Source organism: Meriones unguiculatus, chromosome 8, assembly GCF_030254825.1.
Source record: "Meriones unguiculatus strain TT.TT164.6M chromosome 8, Bangor_MerUng_6.1, whole genome shotgun sequence".
Lineage (NCBI taxonomy): Eukaryota > Metazoa > Chordata > Mammalia > Rodentia > Muridae > Meriones > Meriones unguiculatus.
This window is the reverse complement of record NC_083356.1, coordinates 47,866,452-47,889,402: the sequence shown is the minus strand read 5'-3', so window position 1 is coordinate 47,889,402 and position 22,951 is coordinate 47,866,452. Positions and strand designations below refer to the sequence as shown.

Here is a 22,951-nt window from a genome sequence, read left to right as displayed (position 1 = left end):
CACCAGAGCAGCAGATTAATATTGTTGAAATCTCTAGTGTTTCCTCTGACATTTCTAGTAGCCATTTTCTGGGAAGTCTGTATTACATACTTCGCATTTTGTCCCTGTTATCAATTTTCATATTCTTGATATGTTTTTTTTGTCTTTGAAATGTGCAATAAGTTGTAAGACAATATTTTTTCTTTTCTTTTTACAATTGTTTTTTCATTCTTTGTGCTACTTAAATATCATTTAATAATTACTTATTGAGCCATTTCAGTGTGCCAATCATTAAATCCTGAAACTAGAGTAAGTAAAAAATAAAAACAGAGCAAATTGTTTTTACTGAAATTTCATTTAAGCATGTTCATAGAGTAAGGGAAGGTCAGAAAGTAAACAAAACCACAGTATTAAGCAGTACAGCAACCCTTCTTTACTTGAGATTTCACATTTTACGATTTTATGTAGCTTAAATCAACTAAGGCTCAAAGCTGTTAAATCAAAATTTCTAGAGAGAATTGCCAAGTTTAAAATAACTGTAATAATCTAGTGTTATACTTACACTTTCATTAATGTCAGACTGCGTCTAATTATGTTCATATTTTTATAAATATTTTTGTATAGAAATCCAGGGAGATATCTGGGGTCGGGTACGCTGCAATTTTGAACTTACTTTGGGGTCCTCCTTATGAAGGTTTATTGCTGTACTTTCACTATCAGAACACAGTGCATGTGAATAGTTGCGTTACTTAGAGAAATTTCGAAAATATTCTAGCAGGAATCAAAAGTAATCCCGGGATGGGGTTCTTGTTACAATGAAGCATGCAAGAACAGAAATCATATTTTCTGCCTTTGAACAACAGATTGCTCGGGCAAGGTACATGCAGCTGACAAGTACTTCAAACCCTCTCAGCCTGCATTTTACCTGTCAAAAGACAATAATCAGACACGCCTCATAAGTTTGTTACAAGAAAAAAAAAATGCTCTGCAAGAACCCAGCACAAAAGCGGAAAACACATCCTGACACATAATTTAGGGCAAGACAGACAGGACTCTGGGAAAACCCGCCCCATCCAGCACTGGTACCGCCCCCTGGACAGAACTCTACTGGTGATTGGGTAGTTCCATGTCCGTCTTTGCGCGTAGCCCAATCGTGTCAGGCGTGGCGACATGCTTCCGGTAGGACGTTTGCGTCGCGGCGGGCGGAAGCAGCGCCGCTTGTTTGAAATCGGCGGCGAGGGCTCCAGCCGGGCTCGAGCCCCTGGGTGCCATGTCCACCCCTCCGCTGGCGCCCGGAGGCATGGCGTCCGGCCCCTTCGGCGGTCCGCAGGCGCAGCAGGCAGCGCGCGAGGTCAACACGGCCACGCTGTGCCGCATCGGCCAGGAGACGGTGCAGGACATCGTGTACCGCACCATGGAGATCTTCCAGCTGCTCAGGAACATGCAGGTGGGCGCCTGGAGTGACAGAGCTGGGGAAAGGGGGACTTCCAGGGCGACCTCAGGGTGCCTGGGTCGCCTCTATCCCCCAGGTCCTCATCCTCTGTCTGCCCCTTGCCCTGGAAGACCTCAGGTGTGGGCGTCCCACCCCCTTAGTCCTGTCCTGGAAAACCTCGGTGGCCGTCCCCCTGGCCACCCATGTACACAGATAGCATGTGTCTGTCCCATACGCTGGGAAACCCTCAGGCATGGACACACCCCCTTACACACAGTGTCCCCAGCATGCATCCAGCCCCTGATCAGGTGAACACCCTCGTACACCGTATGTCCTCCAGGATGAGTCTGCCTCCTGGCCTGAGCGATTCCAGACACGGTCACCCCCATTTTCCCCAGCACTTTACCCTCACATGCGTCTCTCCCCGACCCCAGGTACCTCCTGGAGTGGCTATGTCCATTACACCGAGAAGTGGCGCCAGCCTATGTCTGCCCAGCCCCCCCTATCCCAGGAGTCATCAGGTGTGGTCACCTTTACCACCAGACCCAAAGTATCCCCAGTATGTGCCAATCCCCAAAGATCGTGGGCTTAGTTGGTGGTGGTATTGAAGGGACCTTTCCTAGATTGGACCGAGTTATGCGGTTGTTTTATAAACTTTGGGTTTTTCAAAGGTATAAATACACCGTGCTTGTCTTTTAGGATATAAAATTTTTAGAGCAAATGCCCAGAAGCTGAAGAATTCAGACAATAGTTGTAACACTTTCTACGCATAACTAGATTACAGTAAGCTCTATTGATGTAGAGTTTTGACATATTTAGGAGTATACTTGTGACTTAGTCATAGTCACAATAGTGAAAATAGCCTTTACCCAAAAAGTTTCTTTACACCCCTATGAGTCGTTTGCCTCCATTACTCGGAGCCACTTGTTAGCATGTCCCAGTTTTACATGCTAGGAATCACATAAAGCATGTGAGCATTGTAGGACAAGGTTCTTTTCATTTTCTTTTTTTAAATTGAATTTTATTTTATTAATTACACTTTATTCACTTTGTATCTCCCATAAGCCCCTCCCTCCTTCCCTCCTAGCCCTACCCTCCCTCCCCCTTCTTCACCCATGCCCGTCCCCAAGTTCACTGATAGGGGGGGTCCTCCTCTCCTTCCTTCTGATCTTAGTCTATCAGACCACATCAGGAGTGGCTGCATTGTCATCTTTTGTGGCTTGGTAAGGCTGCTCCCCCATTAGGGGGAGGTGATCAAAGAGCAGGCCAATCAGATTATATCAGAGGCAGTCCCTCTTCCCATTACTATGTAACCCACTTGGACACTAAACTGCCATGGGCTACATCTGTGCAGGGGTTCTAAGTTATCTCCATGCATGGTACTTGGTTGGAGTATGAGTCTCTGGGAAGACCCCTGTGTTCAAATTTTCTGGTTCTGTTGCTCTCCTTGTGGGGTTCCTGTCCTCTCCAAATCTTACTATTTCCCACTTCTTACATAAGGTTCCATGCATTCTGCCCAACCGTTGGCCATAAGTCTCAGCATCTGCATTGATAGTGTGCAGGGCAGAGCCTTTCAGAGGCCCTCTGTGGCAGGTTTCTAGGTTGTTTCCTGTTTTCTTCTTCTGATGTCCATTCTCTTTGCCTTTCGGGATGGGGATTGAGCATTTTAGTCAGGGTCCTCTCTCTTGATTAGTTTCTTTAGATGTACAGATTTTAGTAGGTTTATCCTATGTTATATGTCTATATGAGTGAGTATATACCGTGTGTGTCTTTCTGCTTCTGGGACAGCTCACTCAGGATGATCCTTTCTAGGTCCCACCATTTACCTGCAAATGTCATGATTTCCTTATTTTTCATTACAGAGTAATACTCCATTGTGTAGATGTACCACCATTTCTGCATCCATTCTTCAGTTGAGGGGCATCTGGGCTGTTTCCAGCTTCTGGCTATTACAAATAAAGCTGCTACAAACATGGTTGAGCAAATGTCCTTATTGTGTCCTCTTTTGGGTATATGCCTAGGAGTGGTATGGCTGGATCTTGAGGAAGCGCTGTTCCTAGTTAGGACAAGGTTCTTTTAGTGTATATTTACATGCCATTTCTCTTTATTATTTTGTTGAATGAATACGTGGCAGCTTTTGCATTTGTACATCTATGGGTTCATGTTTGGGTTGTTTCCACTTTGAGCCGTTATAAACAGTTCTTTCCTTATAAATAATGTCAAAATTTGTTTTTCACAGACTATTGTGTGGGCATTTATTTCGGGTGGTTTCAGAGTGTAATAACTGAATCCCAAATATATCTTTAATTTTTTTATTTTTTTTAATATAGCTGATCTACCTGAGTTTCCATCCCCAAGCAGTTTCTGAGGGTTCTAGTTTCTCTTGTCTTTATCATTTGTTACTGTTTTACTTTTGCCAGATACTTCTGTCAGTCTGTGGCCCTCACTTCCTTTAATTCCAAACAGTTTTTGAAGAGCAAACGTTTTATGATTTTGGTGGAACCCCCTTGTTGATTTGTTCTGTAGATCTTGCTTTTGGTATCAAACTTAAAAATCTTTTGTGTAACCCAAAGTGGTGAATGTTTTCTCTAGAAGTCTTTGAGTTTTCCCCTTCTTTATAATCTGTCTTAATTCTGGATGGATGGTTATGGCGATCAGTTTGGGTCTACATTCATCTTTTTGCATCAGATATCCAGATTGTTGGGATACAGGTTGTAAGTCGTTATTTGTTGAGGATTCTCTAGGCCATAGAGGTAAACTGACTGCCCCAAAGCTATGTGGTATGGTATAATTGAAGCATGTCTTAAGACTCTTAGCAACTTTTACTTCTACAGATGCCCTAAGGAGTATTTTATTGCTTTGTTTAAGAAAAGATAGTTGAGATTTTCGTCTCTCATTTTTGTAAAAGTGATTCTTTTTTTGTGGAAATCTTTTAGTACTGTGTCAGTAACTCAGTGTAAAAATGTTATACAAAGAGTGTATCATTATGAATCGACTCAAAAGAGAAGACTGAAATTCTTTGGCAGTTTCAAGTGAATAGATTCAGAATGAAAATGAGTGGAGTGTAGATTACGTGATGTCTCAGAATTAAGCATGCCCTGTATTTCTTTCTTTTACTGTGTTAGCACCCAAATTAGAGAGTGTAGAAGCAGGTATGGTCGCAATCACAAAACACTTATCAATCGCTTTCCTTGGCCAGGTACATGACTGTAAGAACAATTTCAGGAGGTATTTTTTATTCCTATTTTTTAGTTAAGGAAACTGAGGATTAAAGAGAGAGTGAGTAGAGGATCCACCATCACAGATGATGCTAATAACCTGTTGCTGCAGCACTGGAGTTGTTGAGTCACTTGTATTACTAAGAGAGATAGAACTCAACTCCATCACCCGCACATGAAGAGACTTTTTCTGAAAGTTCCTGCCCATAACTGGGCTCCAGGTAGGCCTGTTTTTTCAAACTGATTTATAAGGGCTGCAACAGTTACATGTCTGCCTTTCACTTCAGGCTCAAAGTCCTCTCTTACCTTTTGGGGGACAGTCCAGTGATCCTAAAAGGCAACAACAGTGTGACCCTTGAGTTCCAAAAAGCAGAAGTGATGATGGAAATATGTTACCTGAACAATATGACTATTCATTTTAACCATAGGCTGCTTGTTCATTCTCCATTCTCTATGGTTCATTGTGGCTATTTTCACTGTTGTGACTATAATGAAGTCACAATGTATTCCTAAATATGTCAAAACTTTACATTAGTACAGCTTACCGTAATCTAGGATATCGGAGATATTTTAAGAAAAGGAATGCAGCAAGACTGTTTGTACCTAGCCTTCATTACAGCACTCATTGTTCTGCTTTATTAACCTTGTACTTTGTCATAGTCTGTATACACAGGAGCAAACCCTGTGAACAGGGATCTCATATCACAGTTTCTGGCATCTGCTGGGCAATGAGGCTTTTACCTGGATCCCAGCAGGAGGGACTACTCCGTGCTCTTCAAAATACTCAGATTTCAAAGCATTTGTCCACAAAAGGGAAGCAACATAATTGCACACTGCTATAGATACTTCTCGGATTTCCTTGAGAAAAAATGGTTCTTTGTGTAGTAGATGTCCTTTAGCTGCTTAAGATTCTGAAAACTAGATTTTCTTAGAAAAAAAATAGTAAACACATTTTTGAAAAGAACATTTTCAAGGTGTTAAGAAGTATCTACCAAATATCACTGAATCCCAGATTAAGATTCCCTGTGGAAAATAGCATTGCTTTGATTATCCTTTTAATCTTATTTCATATTTTGGCTACATAATGTATTCATAATTTAGGAACAACAGTACATTGCAGTGAGCATTCTCCTTTCTATTTCCTGTCTGCTGGGTACCTAATGCATCTCTGTAAGCAATGGTCGCTAATGATTCTAGCCACTGTTTATTGTCATGTTCCAAATGCTCTCTGTGTTTGTTTTCTCATCCGCCTTTTGCACAGATAACAGTATGATGTGCATGCTATTTTGTATTTTGTCTTTTTCATTTGATATATTTCAGAATTTATTTATATGTATATAGAAAGTACTCCTTCTCTCTCTCTTTCTTTCTTTCTTTCTTTCTTTCTTTCTTTCTTTCTTTCTCTCCTTCCTTCCTTCCTTCCTTCCTTCCTTCCTTCCTCCCTCCCTCCCTTCCTCCCTTCCTTCCTTCCCTCCTTCCCTCTTTCTCTCTCACTCTCTCTCTCTCTCTCTCTCTTTCTTCTTTTTTAATACCTTTATAGTATTCCACTGCATGGAAATACTCTAGTCAGAGCCTTTATACTGCTTTAAATGTCTCGCTCAATGATAATGCCCAACACAAAGGAGCAACTGTAACTGATGATGATGATGAAGAAAACCTTTTAGAGTACCTAACTTCAACTAATCAGGGCTCCCAGGGGCTCCCAGAGACTCAAGTGGGGTCTGCACTAGGTCCCTGCATACACCCTGTGGTTGTTTAGCTTGGGCTTCTTATGGGATTCCTAACAGTAGGAAAGTGTTGTCTCTGACTCTTTTCCCTGCTCTCGGAACCCCTTTTGTCCTACTGTACTGCCTTATTCAGCCTTTCTATGAGGGTCTGTGCCTAGTCTTGTAACTCCTTAGGCCAGTTCAGTGAAAGGATACATGCCTTTTTGTTGTTGTTGTTTTGTTTTTCTGAAGGGAAAGGATGAAGAGTAGTTCTGGGGGTCAAGGGGCAGTGGGAAGGGGGACTGGAGGACTGGATGGAAGGGAGGCTGTGGTTGGGATGTATTGTGTGAGAGAAGAATAAAGAAAAAGAAAAACAAAGAAAGCTCACCCCACTCCTCTATTGGTCCAGTTACAGCTTCTTACAAATATATGTGACTGTGGATGTTGATTGTTTTTCCCCGCAGCCGGTATCATTGATGCCTGGGTGCTTTATTCTCATACACTTATATTTTATGTTTTTAAATATTTTTTATATTTATATTTTATATATTTTTATATATCAAAATAGGAGTTCTTCGTTTACTTTTCCACATACAACTTAGATCCAGAAAAACCTGTTAGTGGTATTACTAGTGTATCAGCCTAGAAAACCTTGACATTGTTGAGTCTTAGTAACCAAGAACGTGGGATGTCCTTTTCTTGTTTGGCATTTTGAGTTTTTATTTTTCTAAGTTTATTCCTAGATATTTTTTTTATTATTGCTGTTGTAATAGGTTCTTGCCTTTCCATTTTCATTTTAGAGATGAAAGCAAAGCTATGATAACTTTCTGTTAATTTTATACTTAACTCCTTATAGCATTAGTTTATCATTAGTAGCTTGTTATGATGTCACTTGTAAACAGCGATCACTATACTGCTTCATTTTTAGTGTTTCAACCTTTCTCTCTTCAACCTGGCTGGCTCCCCTGCAACAGAATGTATCAATGGTAACTGTGGTCTTAGTATATGTCTTTTTCTGTTCATGACCTTAGTGAGAATTCCTCCAATGCCTGCACATCAATCATGAGGCTGACTTTATAACCTAAATATGTTTTTCATATATTGGGAATTTTACTATAAGAATAGATGATGAATTTAGTTGAATGCCTTTTTAGTATCTGGGAGTGTGATATATTTATGAGGGTTCATCCATATTCATGAGGGAGATGGTTATTGATGAGCTTTCCAGCTGAGTAGCTACGCCACAGCATGCAGCAAGGGATCTTAGGCGCTATTACCATAAGTTCTATACAGTATGGAAGCCTCATCACTCATTTTCCCTGCCACTCCTGCGTCCAGAGCAATGCTTGACATGCGAAAGGTAAGCAGTAAGCTGATATTGTATAAAAACTAATATCCAAACTCACTAAGTTGGCAGATTTCAGGTGGATAATTCTTTGCATTTCAACAAGATTGCTTTTCTTCATAATAAGACTCATCAATCTTTTTGTACCTGACACACACTTCTCATGAACACACAAGCATAGACTTGGGGGTGAAGTGCTTATTAAAATTATTCAGACTGTACACTAAAACTCTTGTGCTAAGTTTGTTACAAAGAGGAGTTCCAGTCTTCACTAAGTAGAGCATGTAGACAAAGTAGCAAACCCAGTAAGAGGCCAGGATCCAGGAGCCGGTGCTTCTCTAAGTGAGATGTGGTCTTCACATCCCTTGTTATCATTCAGATGGGAAAGTGGGGTCCTTTAACTGTTTCTCTGGATTATTGGTGCCTGTTAATGTCTGTAAATGGAGTTCTTAGGGGAAATTCTACACTGTATGGAAGCATGAACCCTTCTAGTGCCATCATATTTTAAAATGGGAACAAAACGCAATTGGTATTTATCACACTTCAGTGGAGCATTTTAAAATATATTAATGCTAAGGATTCCTAAAACTATAAATAATTCAGAAATGTCAAAAAATCTGTCTCCTGAGCTGAGAAACTGTAACGTTTTTAAAAGGGACTCTGATAATAAGAAACAAATTATTCAAGCCTACTCAAATTTCATTTGTATGTGACTATATGAATATTTCTGGCTTCTTTGTAAAAATTATGTCATTAATTAATTAGCTTCAATAGTTCCACCCCTGCAGTTGTTCCTAGGATGTTGTGTACATGGGGCAAATTCTTTTCTAGAGCTGTATCACCTGCCTGTCATTCACTTTTGTTTTGAAGCATGGTCTCATAAATTTCGGCAATCTGGTCTTGAAATCACATTATGTAGCAGGTTGACCTTGATCGTGTAATCCTCCTGAGGGAGGTTACAAGCCTGGCTGATAACATTCCCTTATTAAGAAAATTTGATGACTCAGAACAGATACTATCATAGTAGTTATTTGTAGTGATTTATTAATAATGTTTGAGTATATGTTGATTTGTACCCATAGCTTCTGTTAATGATTATTTTCAACAAACTTTGGTGGTTTATATTTAGTTTTTACTTTGCACATCTTAGTGTCTTTATTGTCATAGTTAAGATATTTTGCAAATGTTTTTGGAAATATGAGAGCATATTCTTTTTCTGCAAAACAAAACCCTAAGCTTCTAGATACATGTATATAATGTTTATGTGTGTATGTAATTATATATCTATAATTCCTGGGCAAGTTCAGCAGTTTGCTGCTTTTATGTGATAGTCGTATTAAAATTCTATGTTTATGACATTAAAGGACTAAGGCATTTCAGCTGTTAGCAGTATCGTCCCAAAGCCCTTTCTAAGGCTCTTTTATTGCAGTGAAACAATGTGCCAAGTTGCTAATAAATTGATGTGTGTTACTCTTAAAACCTCACTATTTTTGTTGTTTTCTTTTGCCTGCCAAGCTGCCAAATGGTGTCACTTACCATACTGGAACTTACCAAGACCGATTAACAAAGCTACAGGACCATCTTCGCCAACTTTCTATTCTCTTCAGGAAGCTACGGTTGGTCTATGACAAATGTAATGAGAACTGTGGTGGAATGGACCCCATTCCTGTTGAGGTGAGTTTCTGTGATAGGAGCATGCATGTCAGACGTAAAGTATACTCAGCACATCTGTAACTTTTCCTCTTTCTCCTTTTAGCAGTATTCCTCGTTTTTATTATATGTTTGACTTCTGAGAAGAGATGAAAATGTGAATAGAGATGTGCATTTTTTTCATTAATGATTTTTGTAGCATTTGTTTTCCAGGCTTGTAGCAGTATTTTTGTGTGCTTTGTATTGTGATTTTAATGACAGTGATTTCTTTTATTACTTTAGAAAAAATATTTAGTTATTAGTAGCGATTTTTTACCATTGCTGAAACAAGTTGTATTTCAGTAGAACTTCATCGAAATGGTAATAGCTACAAGTCAATTAATCTAACAATCGATTTAAGGTTAAAAAGGAAGAAATGAGCTGAAGCCAGCAGTTGGAGGTCAGTCTTTGAAGAAATATATATATTAAAAGTGAGAGGCAAGCAGTGACTGGGAGGATGGATGGAAGCAAGGGTTGAAAAATTGTCTTCTGCCACCAAATACAAGAGACCAATATGAAAATGAGGAAAAGTATATGCAGAGGTTGGAGGAATAAACAAGAGGCAGAAGAGTTAGTTCAAGGCTAGAGGCTGTCTTCAGAGAGTTCTGCAGTAGGAGAGGAGAACTAGAGGGCACTTGTTGATCTGGGTCAGTTATATGTGTGCAAGAATACAAAGCCATTTGCCAGGTGGCCCGTACTGCTCCTTCATTACAATATACGACAGTGGAGCCTGGTTGATTCCTAGTGTCGGCCACATTTACAAGGGGTTTCTTCCAGTGAGTGCCATCATAGGCCGCACATAATTAACTATGTCTCTGCTAGAGGGGTCGTTGCCCTGTCAATTCTTTATCCTATTTAAGAAATTCTCACAACTAAAAGAAATGAAGACAAATTAAGAGTCCCGAAGCCACTTACATTCTGAGTGACATCAGTGACATTTGCATCATAAATGTCCTCTGTTGTGTACAGGAAGCCTGACTTACTGTGGATAGACTGAATCTATGAGAGCAGGAGCTACATCAGTCTTTCAGTGTTTCTGCCAGCATGTAGCAATTGCATATTTACTGGTTGAATGAATAGATTATTACTTAGTATGTGACATCCAGTAGTTTTCTTGAGAGGAGAGTGAGTTTTGTTATTATTGTTGTTTTTAGTTAAGCACAGTAAATTTTATTAGAAAACCAAGGTCTTGTGGCGGTTAATTTTTTCTTTAATTTTTGAAATTAGAATATAATTACATCATCTTCCCCTTTCCTTTTCCTCCCTCCATTCCTTCCCATGTACCCATCCCACCCCTGGCCTTGCTTCCTCCCAAATCTGTGCCCTCTGGCCTCTTGCTTTGTTTGTATATATGCTGTTTTGCAGAAGAAAGAAGAAGTCTGGTTCATAGAATACACTGAAATGGTATGCTTTTAAAGCTGTAGTTTCAGGCATTTTCTTGAAAATAATTTATTTTGCAAACATTAAAAATATTTTTAAAATGGATTCTAAGCTAATGTAGTCTCTGTAGTAGTCTAATTCACATATTTGCCTCCCACATTATTCCTCTCTGTCACTTTCAGCAACTTATTCCATATGTGGATGAAGATGGCTCAAAGAATGACGACCGTGCTGGTCCACCACGTTTTGCTAGCGAAGAGAGACGAGAAATTGCAGAAGTAAATAAAGTAAGTTATTCGCTGGTGCATTTTAGATTTCAGAGTTCTTGATAAAAATTACTAAGGAACCTAGCATAACTCTAAAACACCTTTTGAATTTTGGAGTTGCCTGCTGTTTGTGTGGCCATATTTTGAGCAAGGCAAGAAATGAAAGGTAGGCAGGGCTCCTACTGAAGAGTAGGGAAAGAGCATGGATTTCCCTCCACAAAGCCCTCTGACAGCCCAAGGGGTGCTCAGTCTCAGCCCATCTGCTTCCCTGGACCGAACTCTGCCTTTCTACTTGACAGCAAATGATGAAAACCTACCAGGAGGAAATGTGACTTCCTCAACCCGTGACTCAGAAATTACAGGCGTCATGACAGCATTATCCTACCTCTGCCCCAAAAGGTTTTCACTCAGAAACATTTCTTTAACTTCAGCTAGTTCTCACGAAACAGAACAGTAGAAGAGAGTTGGGGGTTTATTCTGTCATGGAGATGTGGCTTCCCCCCCCCCCCCCGGAAGCTATTGAACAAGCTCTCAGCCTCACTCTTCTACTGACACGGATGACCCTGTCAGTCGCACTCTCTTGATAGGATCTACCAATAACAGTCTACCACAGCTGAGAAGTGTATAAAGTTAATTCAGTTCATGTTCATAATATACAGACTGTCAGTTACTGCGGAAAGCATTTGCTCTCAGGCAGCTAAAAGCCATTTGATACACTCCAGAACACTTGTGCTGACTCAGTACTTGAAAGAAGAACAAAGCTTCTCGTTCTACCTTTTAATTTTCCATAAATAGCCATAGTTTTTATATAAGTCGAGTGTAAAAATATTCCTGTTTAAGATGTCATATAATAAAATCTACCGGTGTATCTAATACTCTTGGAGAGGTTATACCCAGTTCAAAAAGATAAGAAATAAGTGCTCAAAAATAGGAATTATTCACAAGCCTGTTAGCATGCTCACAAAAAAACTCACCTGATAAACAAATAGAGTCTATAAAAAGTTCTGTAAAAGAAGAGTTTAATACCCAACTAAAACCATGCAGTTGCAATGCCGTAAGCCATCATAAGTCTCTTTAAAGCTCTCTCTTCACAGTTGCAACAAGACTAAGTGGATAGGAATTGTCACAGTAACTAGCCTTGTTAAGATACATAAAATAATTTTTGAATAATTAAAAAGAACATATAAAGCTCTTGGCAGAGCAGTAAATATTATAAAACTACCAGTCATAATTACTTTATAATTTTGTGCAGAATAATCCAAATCTAATAAAATGTAATACGAAAGCATGCAGAAAAGAAAACAAAACAAAAAGGAAGCTCTTAGTACAATATTAACCAAAAGTGTGTAAAACCAAAATGAGATTTTCTTCTGAAAATATACAAAAGTATTCTTCAGAAATCCGATAAATAAGATTAATAATGCAGGATTGTTTACGTCAAAAATTAAAACTAGTGTGAAGCATTTTATAAAGGTATAAATAAGCATGTAATGCTGGCCCAGGAATAAACAGATTGGTAAAGTAATAGCCAAAAAAACAGTTTTGCTGATGAATATGAGAATTTAATATGACAGGAAAGGGATTGTGTAGAAAATTAATTTTAGAAACACAAAATTGGGGGGAATTAACTAATTTTACACTACTGCATATTAAAATGAATTTCAAAGTTTAAAATTTATTTAAAAATTGGAAAAATAATAAGGAAAAAATGTACTTTAAAATCCAGGAGAAAGGGAGACAGATTTAAACATTGTAACTGAAGAATGTATTCTTGGAGAATTTTATACAGTATAGTGTAATCATTTTCTTTTCCTCCCCCGCCCCCGTCTTCCCAGACCTCTCCTCCAACCTCCAAATTCATCTTTTCTTAAAACAAAATAAAAGAAAAAAGCCACTAAAGCCATGGAATCTGATTTTCATTGACCAACCAATCTTTAGCATAGGGCCTGCCCTATGGTGTGGTTGATATACTCAGTGTCACACCATTGAAGAAAAAATGATTGTTCCTCTCCCAACAGCTGTCATTTGCAAATAGGTTCTTGGCCAGGGATTGGACTTTGTGCCTACTGGGTTTTGTCTTGCTTGAGTTTTATGGGTCTTATACTTGCTGTCATAGTCCCTTTGAGTTCACATATGAACTCACATATGTGCACCTCCCTGTTGTGTCTGGTTAAAGCTGTTTCCTTAAAAATGCGCTAATTTTGGCTCTTCTAATCTTTCTGCCTCCCTTTTCACATAGATGTCTGAGACAAGGGGAAGGGTGTGATAAAGATACTCTGTTTAGGGCTACTCCAAATTCTCACTCTATACACTCTCTATATATTTTCTGTATTAATTACAATGTACTGTGAGAAGCTTCTCTGATGAGGGTTAAGTGATATATAAGCTATAGTAGGAAATCATTAGGAGTTTTATTGCTTTGTTCCTTTAGCAGAATAATAATAGTAGGTTTTCTCCTTGACTCATGAACGATCTAGACTCAGATTCTTGGCTTCGTTAATAACACTGGGTATGGGTCCTGTTTCATGGTGGGGTCCCCAATCAAAAGGTGGTTGGTTACTCCCCTAGCATTCATGCCATGATTGCAGCAGGGAGCATATACTGTAAGCAGGGCATTACTGTAGCTTACAAAACCTGACTTTTTTTTTAACATGAACAATGATTTAAAAGAATATTTCTAACAAAATAGAAGTAATTACCATTATGACAAAAAAAAAAAAAAAACAACACAACTTATAGCAGGAAATTGGAATGAGGAGGGGCTGGGAAATGAAATTTAGATCTTGAAATCCTGAAACTGTGCTCATGTATTAAGAATTGTCAGGCTAAAAGTTTTTTTTTTTTTCAAACAGGTCTTTCACCTGCTTGGTTAGAGTCACCCCAATGTATTTTATGTTATTAGTGGCTATTGTGAAGGGTGTTGTTTTCCTGATTTCTTTCTTGGCCCTTTTGTCTTAGGTATATAGGAGGGCTTCTGATTTTTTTTTTTTTTTTTTTTTTTGAGTTAATTTTGTATCCAGCCACTTTGCTGAAGGTGTTTATCAGCTGAAGGAGTTTTCTGGTTGAGTTTTTGGAGTCACTTAAGTATACTATCATATCATCTGCGAATAATGAAACTTTGACTTCTTTCTTTCCGATTTGTATTCCCTTGATCTCCCTTACTTGTCTTATTGCTCTAGCTAGGACTTCAAGTACTATGTTGAAGAGATATGGAGATAATGGGCAGCCTTGCCTTGTCCCTGATTTCAGTGGGATTGATTTAAGTTTCTCTCTGTTGAGTTTGATGTTGGCTATAGGCTTGCTGTATATTGCTTTTACTATGTTTAGGTATGTTTCTTGTATCCCTGATCTCTCCAAGACTTTAAACATGAATGGGTGTTGGATTTTGTCAAATGCTTTTTTGGCATCTAAGGAGATGATCATGTGGTTTTTCTCCTTCAGTTTCTTTATGTGATGGATTACAATAATGGATTTCCGTATATTGAACCACCCTTGCATGCCTGGGATGAAGCCTACTTGGTCATGGTGGATGATATCTTTGATGTGTTCTTGGATTCGGTTTGCAAGTATTTTATTGAGTATCTTTGCATCAATGTTCATAAGAGATATCGGTGTGAAGTACTCTTTTTTTTTTGGTTGTTGGATCTTTGTGTGGTTTAGGTATTAAGGTGACTGTGGCTTCATAGAATGACTTTGGTAATGTTCCTTCTGTTTCTATTTCGTGGAATAATTTGGAGAGAATTGGAGTTAGCACTCCTTTGATGGTCTGGTAGAATTCTGCATTGAAACCATCTGGCCCTGGGCTTTTTTTGGAAGGGAGGCTGTTGATGGCTGCTTCTATTTCCTTGGGGGATATAGGACTGTTCAGTCTTTCTACCTGGTCTTGACTTAATTTTGGTAGATGGAATCTGTCAAGAAAATTGTCCATTTCTTTTAGATTTTCGAACTTTGTGGCATATAGGCTTTTGTAGTACAACCTAATGATTGTATTTCCTCATTGTCTGTAGTTATGTCCCCCTTTTCATTCTGATTTTGCTGATTTGGATAGTTTCTCTCTGCCTTTTAGTTAGTTTGGCTAAGGGTTTGTCTATCTTGTTAATTTTCTCAAAGAACCAGCCTTTCATTTCATTGATTCTTTGAATTGTTTTATTTGTTTCTAATTGGTTGATTTCAGCCCTTAGTTTGATTATTTCCAGCCGTCTGGGTGTTTCTACTTCTTTTTTTTCTAGGGCTTTTAGTTGTGCCATTAAGTTGTTTGTATGAGATGTCACAAATTTCTTCTTAAAGGCACTTAGTGCTATTAGTTTTCCTCTAAGTACTGCTTTCATTGTGTCCCACAAATTTGGGTATGTTGTACCTTCCTTTTCATTGAATTCTAGGAAGTCTTTAATTTCTTTATTTATTTCATCCTTAACCCAGCTGTCATTGAGAAGTAAGTTGTTAAGGTTCCATGTGCATGTAGGCTTTTTGCTATTCCCATTGTTGTTGAGGTCCAGCTTTAGTCCATGGTAATCAGATAGTACACAGGGAATTATTTCCATCTTGTATCTGTTGAGGCTTGCTTTGTGACCTACTATATGAAGATAAACAAGAAAGAGGTCCAGGGGTAAGATGATCAATCCTCATCTAGAAAGACAAAGGGAATGGACATTGGAAATAGGAGAAAACAAGTAACAGGACAGTAGCCTACCACAGAAGCCACCTGAAAGACTCTACCTAGCAGTGTATCAAAGCAGATGCTGCGACCCATAACCAAACCTTCGGCAGAGTGTAGGGAATCATATGAAGGAAGGAGAAATTAGTATATCCTAGAGGGGACAGGGAGCCCCACAAGGTCCAAATGTATCTGAGCACAGGGGTCTTCTATGAGACTGTTTATCCAACCAAGGACCATACATGGATATAACCTACAACCCCTGCTCAGACATAGCCCATGGTAGCTCAGTATCCAAGTGGGTTCCCTAGTAAGGGGGACAGGAATTGTTTCTGACATGAACTCATGAGCTTCCCCTCCCCCCTAAGGGAGGAGCAGCCTTGCTAGGCCACAGATAAGGACACTGCAACCATCCTGAAGATACCTGATAAACTAGGGCCAGATGGAAGGAGAGGAGGACACCTCCCCATCAGGGGACTCGGAAGGGGGCAGGGAGGAAAGGAGGGAGGGAGGGGAGGATTGGGAGGGAAAGAGGGAGAGGGCTACAGCTGGGATACAAGTGAATGTATAAAATTATTTAAAAATAAAAACTATTAAAAAAAAAAAAAGAATTGCCAGGCTAAAGATAAGCTGAGAGGTAGAACACTTGCCTACCAATCACAAAAAAGAGAAAGGGAGGAAGGACAAGCAAGCTGTTATCTTGTTTCTGATAACTGTTCTCTAAGTAGCTTTATAACTGTTTTGTTGCTGTGGAAAAAAAAAAGATAATCATGCAAAATTTTACCACAGTATCTTCCTGGGACAAGTTTATTACAGTTCAGCAAACAGGTAGATATACAGATTTCCCTAAGTTTGTCTACTTTGCAGTAGCAGCTAATGTTTCCTTGTTTGTTTTCTGGTTTACACTGACTGACTTAACTCAGGTTCTAGGTGCCATAGACATTATTGAATTGTAGGTTGTTACAAAGAAGAAACAATCAATGTAGATATTTTTAAATTCCCTATGTAAAACCAAATGGCATTGTGTGAAAATTCAGTGTATCTTCTCTTGACAGGCCAGAGATAGCAGCCCTCTTATACCTCCAACTTCAGGAGTACAGTTGTTCTCTTCTGTATACGTATGTATATGTGCATGTGTAGGCCAGAGATGAAGGCTATCTACCCTGTCACAGTTTATCTTTTTCTTGTTTTGGTTTATTTGTTTGTTTGTTTGAGTCAGGGCTTCTCTGTGTAGCCCTGGCTGTACTGGAGAACTCTCTTTGTAGACCAGGCTGGCCTCGAACTCAGAGGTCTGCCTGCTTCTGCCTCCCAAGTGCTGAGATTAAAGGTGAGCACTATCATGCCCTGTTTTTGTGGCAGTTTTTGGCATCTGGGGGATTTGGGATTTTTTAACTGGAACAGTTGTTCAACAAGCTCATGAGACTCACACATGCATGCTAGGGTTATAGATGTATACAGACACACCTGACTTCTATGTGGGTGCTAGGGATACCCACACATATCTTCATGCTTACAAAGCAAACACTTTACTCGCTGTGTAATCTCCCCAGCCCGGGTTGAGCACTAGAGAATGGTGGTGACAGAAGGGGACTAAGAACTGGTTAACTTAAATTTCAAACCAGAAAGATAAAGAGAGTAAAATTCACTGCAGAAAAGCAAGGATGTCCAGGTCAGAGGGCAATTTGCAGGTATGGGTGCTCTCTACCATGTGTGCCAGGGATCAAATTCAGGTACTTGGACCAAGTCTTTAACACACGAGGCTCTGGCAGATACTTACGTGAACTGTTGTAGCTAGTTGCACTAGAAAATGCAAAATATTATGCAAAATATCTTGCCTATTATGAGTATGAAGCATGAAAATGAATAGTTTAAAATAATAGCCCTGGCTGGTTTTGATGCTGAAAGGCAACATTAAACAATAAAAACAGTAAAACAGAAAAACCAAGTTTTGAAATGAGTGCCAGGGATTTTTAGTTTTCTGTCTCTGAGGGTTTTATAAGTTTTCTATTGAATGTACTTTTAACTTCACCTTTTAATATTCAAGTATCTGAGTGCCTGCAGTATGCCAAGTGTTGCTGAGTGGCAGAAGTCCTGCCATGTAGTAACCCCATGTTTGGTCTGCCCTCCTGTGCATGGTGGACAGGTGGATACTTCAGATTCTAAGACTAAAGAAAGCAGCAGCATTTCCTGTGCTCCTGGTATGCTTAGAGAAATATTTACAGAAAGAAGAATATTGTGTCCTATTTCAATATATTATTTTTAGATTAAATAATGCTTCATGGATCTGTATAATCAGTAACAAAATTTTCTTGAAAATGCATCCAGAACTTCATTCTAACACGTGGTCTTTCTTCTAAACAGAATAGTAGGCTTAAAGTTCTGGTTTTACTCTGGCGGGTCATTTTCAGATGTTGCATCATGTCGCAGAGGCTGCAGGGCAGCAGGCTGACTTTGGTGAGGCTGGTTGCCATGGCATCTGTCAGCAGTCCTGTCATGCTGGGAAACTGGGCTGTGCACCTGGTCCTCACTCTGCAGTTGATGGAAATCATCCTAGGGAAAACGGCCTAGTTGTAATAGACTCTGCTTTATTTTAATACTTTAGTGTTTGCATCTTGTTTTTGAGATCCTTCAGCCCTGTTTCCAAGCAAAGGAGGAATTCTTGTTTGAGACTATCTGCTTTGGGAACATCAGAATTGAGTTTTATTTTGCTTCAAAGTGCTCTGTTGATGGGCAATGAAAGTGAAAGAGGTACTGGCTAGTATCAAAAGATTGACAAGTAATCGAGCCCAAGCATTTGGAAATTAAAGCATTTTTCATCAAGTGTCACAGCCTTTATATGAATATTAAATTACATGGTATGACTTAGCATAAACATACTTTGTAAGGATCCACACTGCTTACGCGCTCACCTGTTAATGGAACAAATTATGCACAGCTGATGGATTTTGAAAATAGCAGCTGTCAGCTTCTGTTAAAATCAATCAGTGGCAAGATTGTGTATATTAAATCTTATATCGTGTCATGAAAATGTCTTTACAGTTTTACCACTAATAAGCATAACTGTCAGTTTCACTGTTGACGGTATTGTGGTGTGCTTTGAGTCCAGATATTTTACTTGTGTGCTACTTTTAATTAAAACTTTGTTATTGTTAGTAAAACTCGCTAACCTAGTGTTATACTTTAAAAAAAATATTGCCCAGATTTTGGTGTTAGCTTGGAAATACCCTGCATTCTCTTGTAAATTTTATTTGCCAAGAGCTAGCACGTGAGAGCAGCATATTTCCCAATGAGTCTGCTTGAAAGTGGTGTTAGTGGGGTTTCACACCCAGTCATAGTGCCTTTGAGGGAGTCCTCTGCAGGTGCTTTTGGAATACTGATTATAATAATGTCTGTTGTTAATTACCCAAGAGCATGATTTTATTTTTTCTAATTGCTCCTTAGCTTTCATTGACAGTGTAGGCTGACTTGGTCATCTGGCTTAGTGTTAGATGGTGCTCAGCTGCTTCTGAAACTCAAGTCTCTGCTCCTGCCCACTTTGTCATCACAGATTCAGTCAGTCTTTGCTCTTCTTTTCAGTTGTATGTCTTAATGGTCTTCCTTACCTATCATCATAGCCAGGTCCTTTCATTCTTTGCTCCCAACCAGCTGTTGGAGATCCCAGGCGGGTTCTTTGGCTCGCTGACCTTTCCTGTCAGAGGCAGGGTCTACCCTTCTAACCGCCTTATCCTCCACCAGCCAGCTACTGGGTGTAGTCTGTCTGTGCTGTCCTCATCTTGATATGAGGTTCTGAACTTAGCAAAGTGATCACACTTAAAATAATGATGTAACTTATTAGTTCAAATTATCATTTTCTTTTGTGAGAAAGTGTCCCACGATGTAGCCCTGGGTGGTGTTGAACTCACTGTGTAACTCAAGCTGACCTCAGACTTGCAGCAATCGTTCTCCTTCAGCATCTCAGATGGTGGAATACAGGCGTGTGCTACCACACCCCACTGTCAAAATTAGATTTTTATATCAACCCATATTCCTGTTCATCTTTTTATTCTTTTTCAGTAACTCTTTTGTTTTTTGTTTTTTTGTTTTTTGCTTTTTTTTTTTTTGTTTTTTTTTATGTAGCTACTGAAAACCTGGAGTTAAAAAGGAAAGCATGGTAGCCAAAGTATTTCACAGCTAGAAGTGGTGATTCAGTGATGTGCCATAGACTTTAACGTCGATAAAGAGCAGCCAGCCACTTGGAACCATTGTGAAGCCATGTGTTAGCCCAAACGCAGTACTTTTCAGCCATAAGTCTGTGTAACTATCACTTTTTGTGTGGCTGCGCAGAAAGCACAGTGGGCAGGACCTTAAGCTCTAGCCCATTCATACCTGAGGAAACTGATTTAGTCTGGGGTCAAATGACAGGTCAGGTTACAGAGGTAAAGACTGCGACTGAGATTGCCAACCTACCAGCTTAACTCCTCGCTTGGTGTCCTTCCAGGGAAGTGTCCCTGTCTGGGTCTCTGAGGTGTGTGGTTGATTTTATTAGACAGTATATACATGCCACTGTGCTGACTGACTAACGCATAGTCATGGTGAGATGGGTAGTCTGAAATCCTGGTCAGAGGCTCACTGTATCAGTCCTCTTTCCCAGAGACCCCTTCAAGTCCTGAGAGAGACAAGGCCTGTGTGCTGCATGCTTGGATGTCCTGAGAGGCAAGGCCTATGTGATATGCACTTGGATGTTTCGTCTGACTGAGTCTTGTGCTATTCTGTTTTCAAACACGAATTTAATTTAATCACTGTTATTAGTATCATTAAAGTGTCTGTAATTGCTTTTTGCTTCCTAGTGAAAGTGTTTAATGTCCCCTTTAGTGACCTTCTTCTTGTTTGTGACTTCTGAGTCTGGATACAAGCAATAAAAGAAGTTCATTTAATCTCAGCTTATATTTTAATAAAGTAACAAGACTTTCAACCTCATCCTAGTACACATGTAATAGTTTACCTGGAGGCAATTAAATAGAGTACTTTAAAAATAATCTAGTTAAAACATTGTATCTTTTAATCTAATGTTTCACAAGTATTAATGAATAATTATTATTATAATAATTGGTATGAACACTAACCAGAGTGTCTATTTGTATCACATGTAATCTAAGCTAGTATTTATCACAGAACTCAAGAAAGGCTTCTGAAGATATGCATAAACCATATTTCAGTAGTGCCCGGGAATAGAGAGCTGGGGCATGTGTGAGGCTCATGCAGACCTTATCGTGGGAGTCTTCCTTGTCTCCAGGCCACCTTCATCTCGAGGATTAGAAGGAGGACAGGCCACATTTTAAGACAGTAACCTCTGCTATATTTCTGGAACACTAACTTTATATGAGCCATCATATTTTTATTATATTTCATGGTTTTTATATTGACAGCTTCCATTCTGTACCTATCAACAATGTGTCAAATGCTTACTTTGGTATCAGACAACTGAAATATTTTAGGCAAATCAAACCATTTGGTTCTCCCATGAACTCTTCATCCTTCTGGTGTGAGGTGAAACACCCGTGGCCAGTGTGATCCATTTCTAATTGGTCAAGAGCTGAGCTTCCAATCACATACAGCATCTGATGGACAGTGTCATGCCAGCCATTATGTGCCGCTGTCCTTACTGCATCTAAATACTAGGTTATCACAATTGAATGTGCCATATATTTTATGGTGGAATGGGTGCAGGGATCAGGGGCCTCTGTGGAATTGAGTTAGAAATCAAGGTATCTGTCAGAGACTGAGAGATCAGAAAAGGGTAGAAACTGTGATGCTTTGAGTAACAATGGCTCCCATAGCTCATTTATTTGAATACTTGGTCCCTAGTTGGCAAAACTGTTTGGGGAATATGTGGCCTTGTTGGAAGAGTTGTGTCACTAAGGATGGGCTTTGAGGTTTCAAAAGACTGAAGCCATTAGCGGTGTCTCTCTCTCTCTGCCTCTCTGCACCTCTGCCTAACCCTCCTTTTCTCTTTCTCTCTACCTGGTAGTGGTTGTCTCAAGATGAGAGCTGTCAGCTACTGCTCCAGCGTCAGGTCTGCCTCCCTGCTGCCGTCCTCCCCACCAGGGTAGTCATGACAGGTCCAGTGGGGAGTCATGGCTTCTAACCCTCTGGACCTGTCAGCTCCATGTAAACTCTTCTATAAGTTGCCTTGGTCTTGATGTCTTATCACAGCAATAGAAAAGGAGCTAAGAAAGAGACCTTTTGTTTTACAGGAAGATTTGGGCTAGCTTCTGTCTGGATCATTAGGGTCCTAATTTGCTACACTTCTAATTTCATTATCTATATATTTCACATCACATTGTTGGTAAATCCTTTTGTTTTCACAGAAACTCAAACAGAAGAATCAACAGCTGAAGCAGATTATGGATCAATTACGGAATCTCATCTGGGACATAAATGCCATGCTGGCAATGAGGAACTAAACTGATATTTAAATCTTCTGCTCTACTCATGTGATGCGATCGGCTGTTTTTCCCCTTGAGTATTCCTCCCTGTGCAAAGATTATTTATTTCTTTATTTTAAGGGCTAGCACTGGACTTACTATTTTCACACTGCAGTGTTTACTATACCCTCCTGTTTAAATGCCATTGGTTTTAAGATTGTTGCAGTAGCCTTTGATAGAGTGAGAGTTGATGAAAGATTATTGTACTGGCCTTTGATAGGGTGGGAGAGGATTCATAGTTAATATTCATGATTTGAATAAGTTGAAAAGTTTATAAATAAAAATTCAAACATAACCAGTGTTTTTTCTTATTTTAGTTGCCGTGTTCAAAGAGAGGGAAAATGTAAATATTTTAGCAACCATATTTTCTCTGAAAGAAGTTAATTAAAATTAAAAATATTACCATTTCACCTCATTTTTTTAAATTCAATTTTATTTTCAAACCAGTAACTAGTTTGCTGCTCTGAAATTACTTTTATCATGTTCTTAAAGTGTTTTTCTGAATTGAAATGAGAGAGGTGATTTAAAGAAGATAAAAATTGGTTACAGATACTTGCGTATCTGTGACCTGCCTTAGGCCTGATAGCAGGGAATTTGCTTTTCATAGACATCCCAATTCTGACTATGTTTAGAAACAGTGCATTTTTAAGAATTCTAATCTAGACTATTCTTTAGAACAGTGGTTCTTTCTCATTATTATTAATTTTTATTATTATTATTTAAAATGTATTCACTTTGTATCCCAGTTGTAGTTCCCTCCCTCACCTCTTCCCAGTCCCACTCTCTCTCCTTTTTCCTTCCCTGTCCCTCTCCCTGTA

At 39.3% G+C, this 22,951-nt stretch overlaps 1 protein-coding gene across 1 annotated transcript; it reads left to right on the top strand.

The window, feature by feature from the left end:
• Positions 1-1,168: 1,168 nt before the first annotated feature.
• On the top strand, positions 1,169-22,428 carry Med30 (mediator complex subunit 30). Its single transcript, XM_021642843.2, has 4 exons — positions 1,169-1,426; positions 9,196-9,354; positions 10,932-11,036; positions 22,017-22,428. Exons 1-4 carry the CDS (start codon positions 1,250-1,252, stop codon positions 22,110-22,112), a joined length of 537 nt encoding a protein of 178 aa, XP_021498518.1. The 5' UTR covers positions 1,169-1,249; the 3' UTR covers positions 22,113-22,428.
• Positions 22,429-22,951: the final 523 nt, after the last annotated feature.

Excerpts from the sequence above, each read along its gene's own strand:
- Med30 (XM_021642843.2), top strand. The coding sequence starts at position 1,250 with ATGTCCACCCCTCCGCTGGCGCCCGGAGGCATGGCGTCCGGCCCCTTC. Across the intron at positions 9,355-10,931 it reads TGGACCCCATTCCTGTTGAG|CAACTTATTCCATATGTGGA; the intron begins GTGAGTTTCTGT and ends TGTCACTTTCAG. Across the intron at positions 11,037-22,016 it reads AAATTGCAGAAGTAAATAAA|AAACTCAAACAGAAGAATCA; the intron begins GTAAGTTATTCG and ends TTGTTTTCACAG.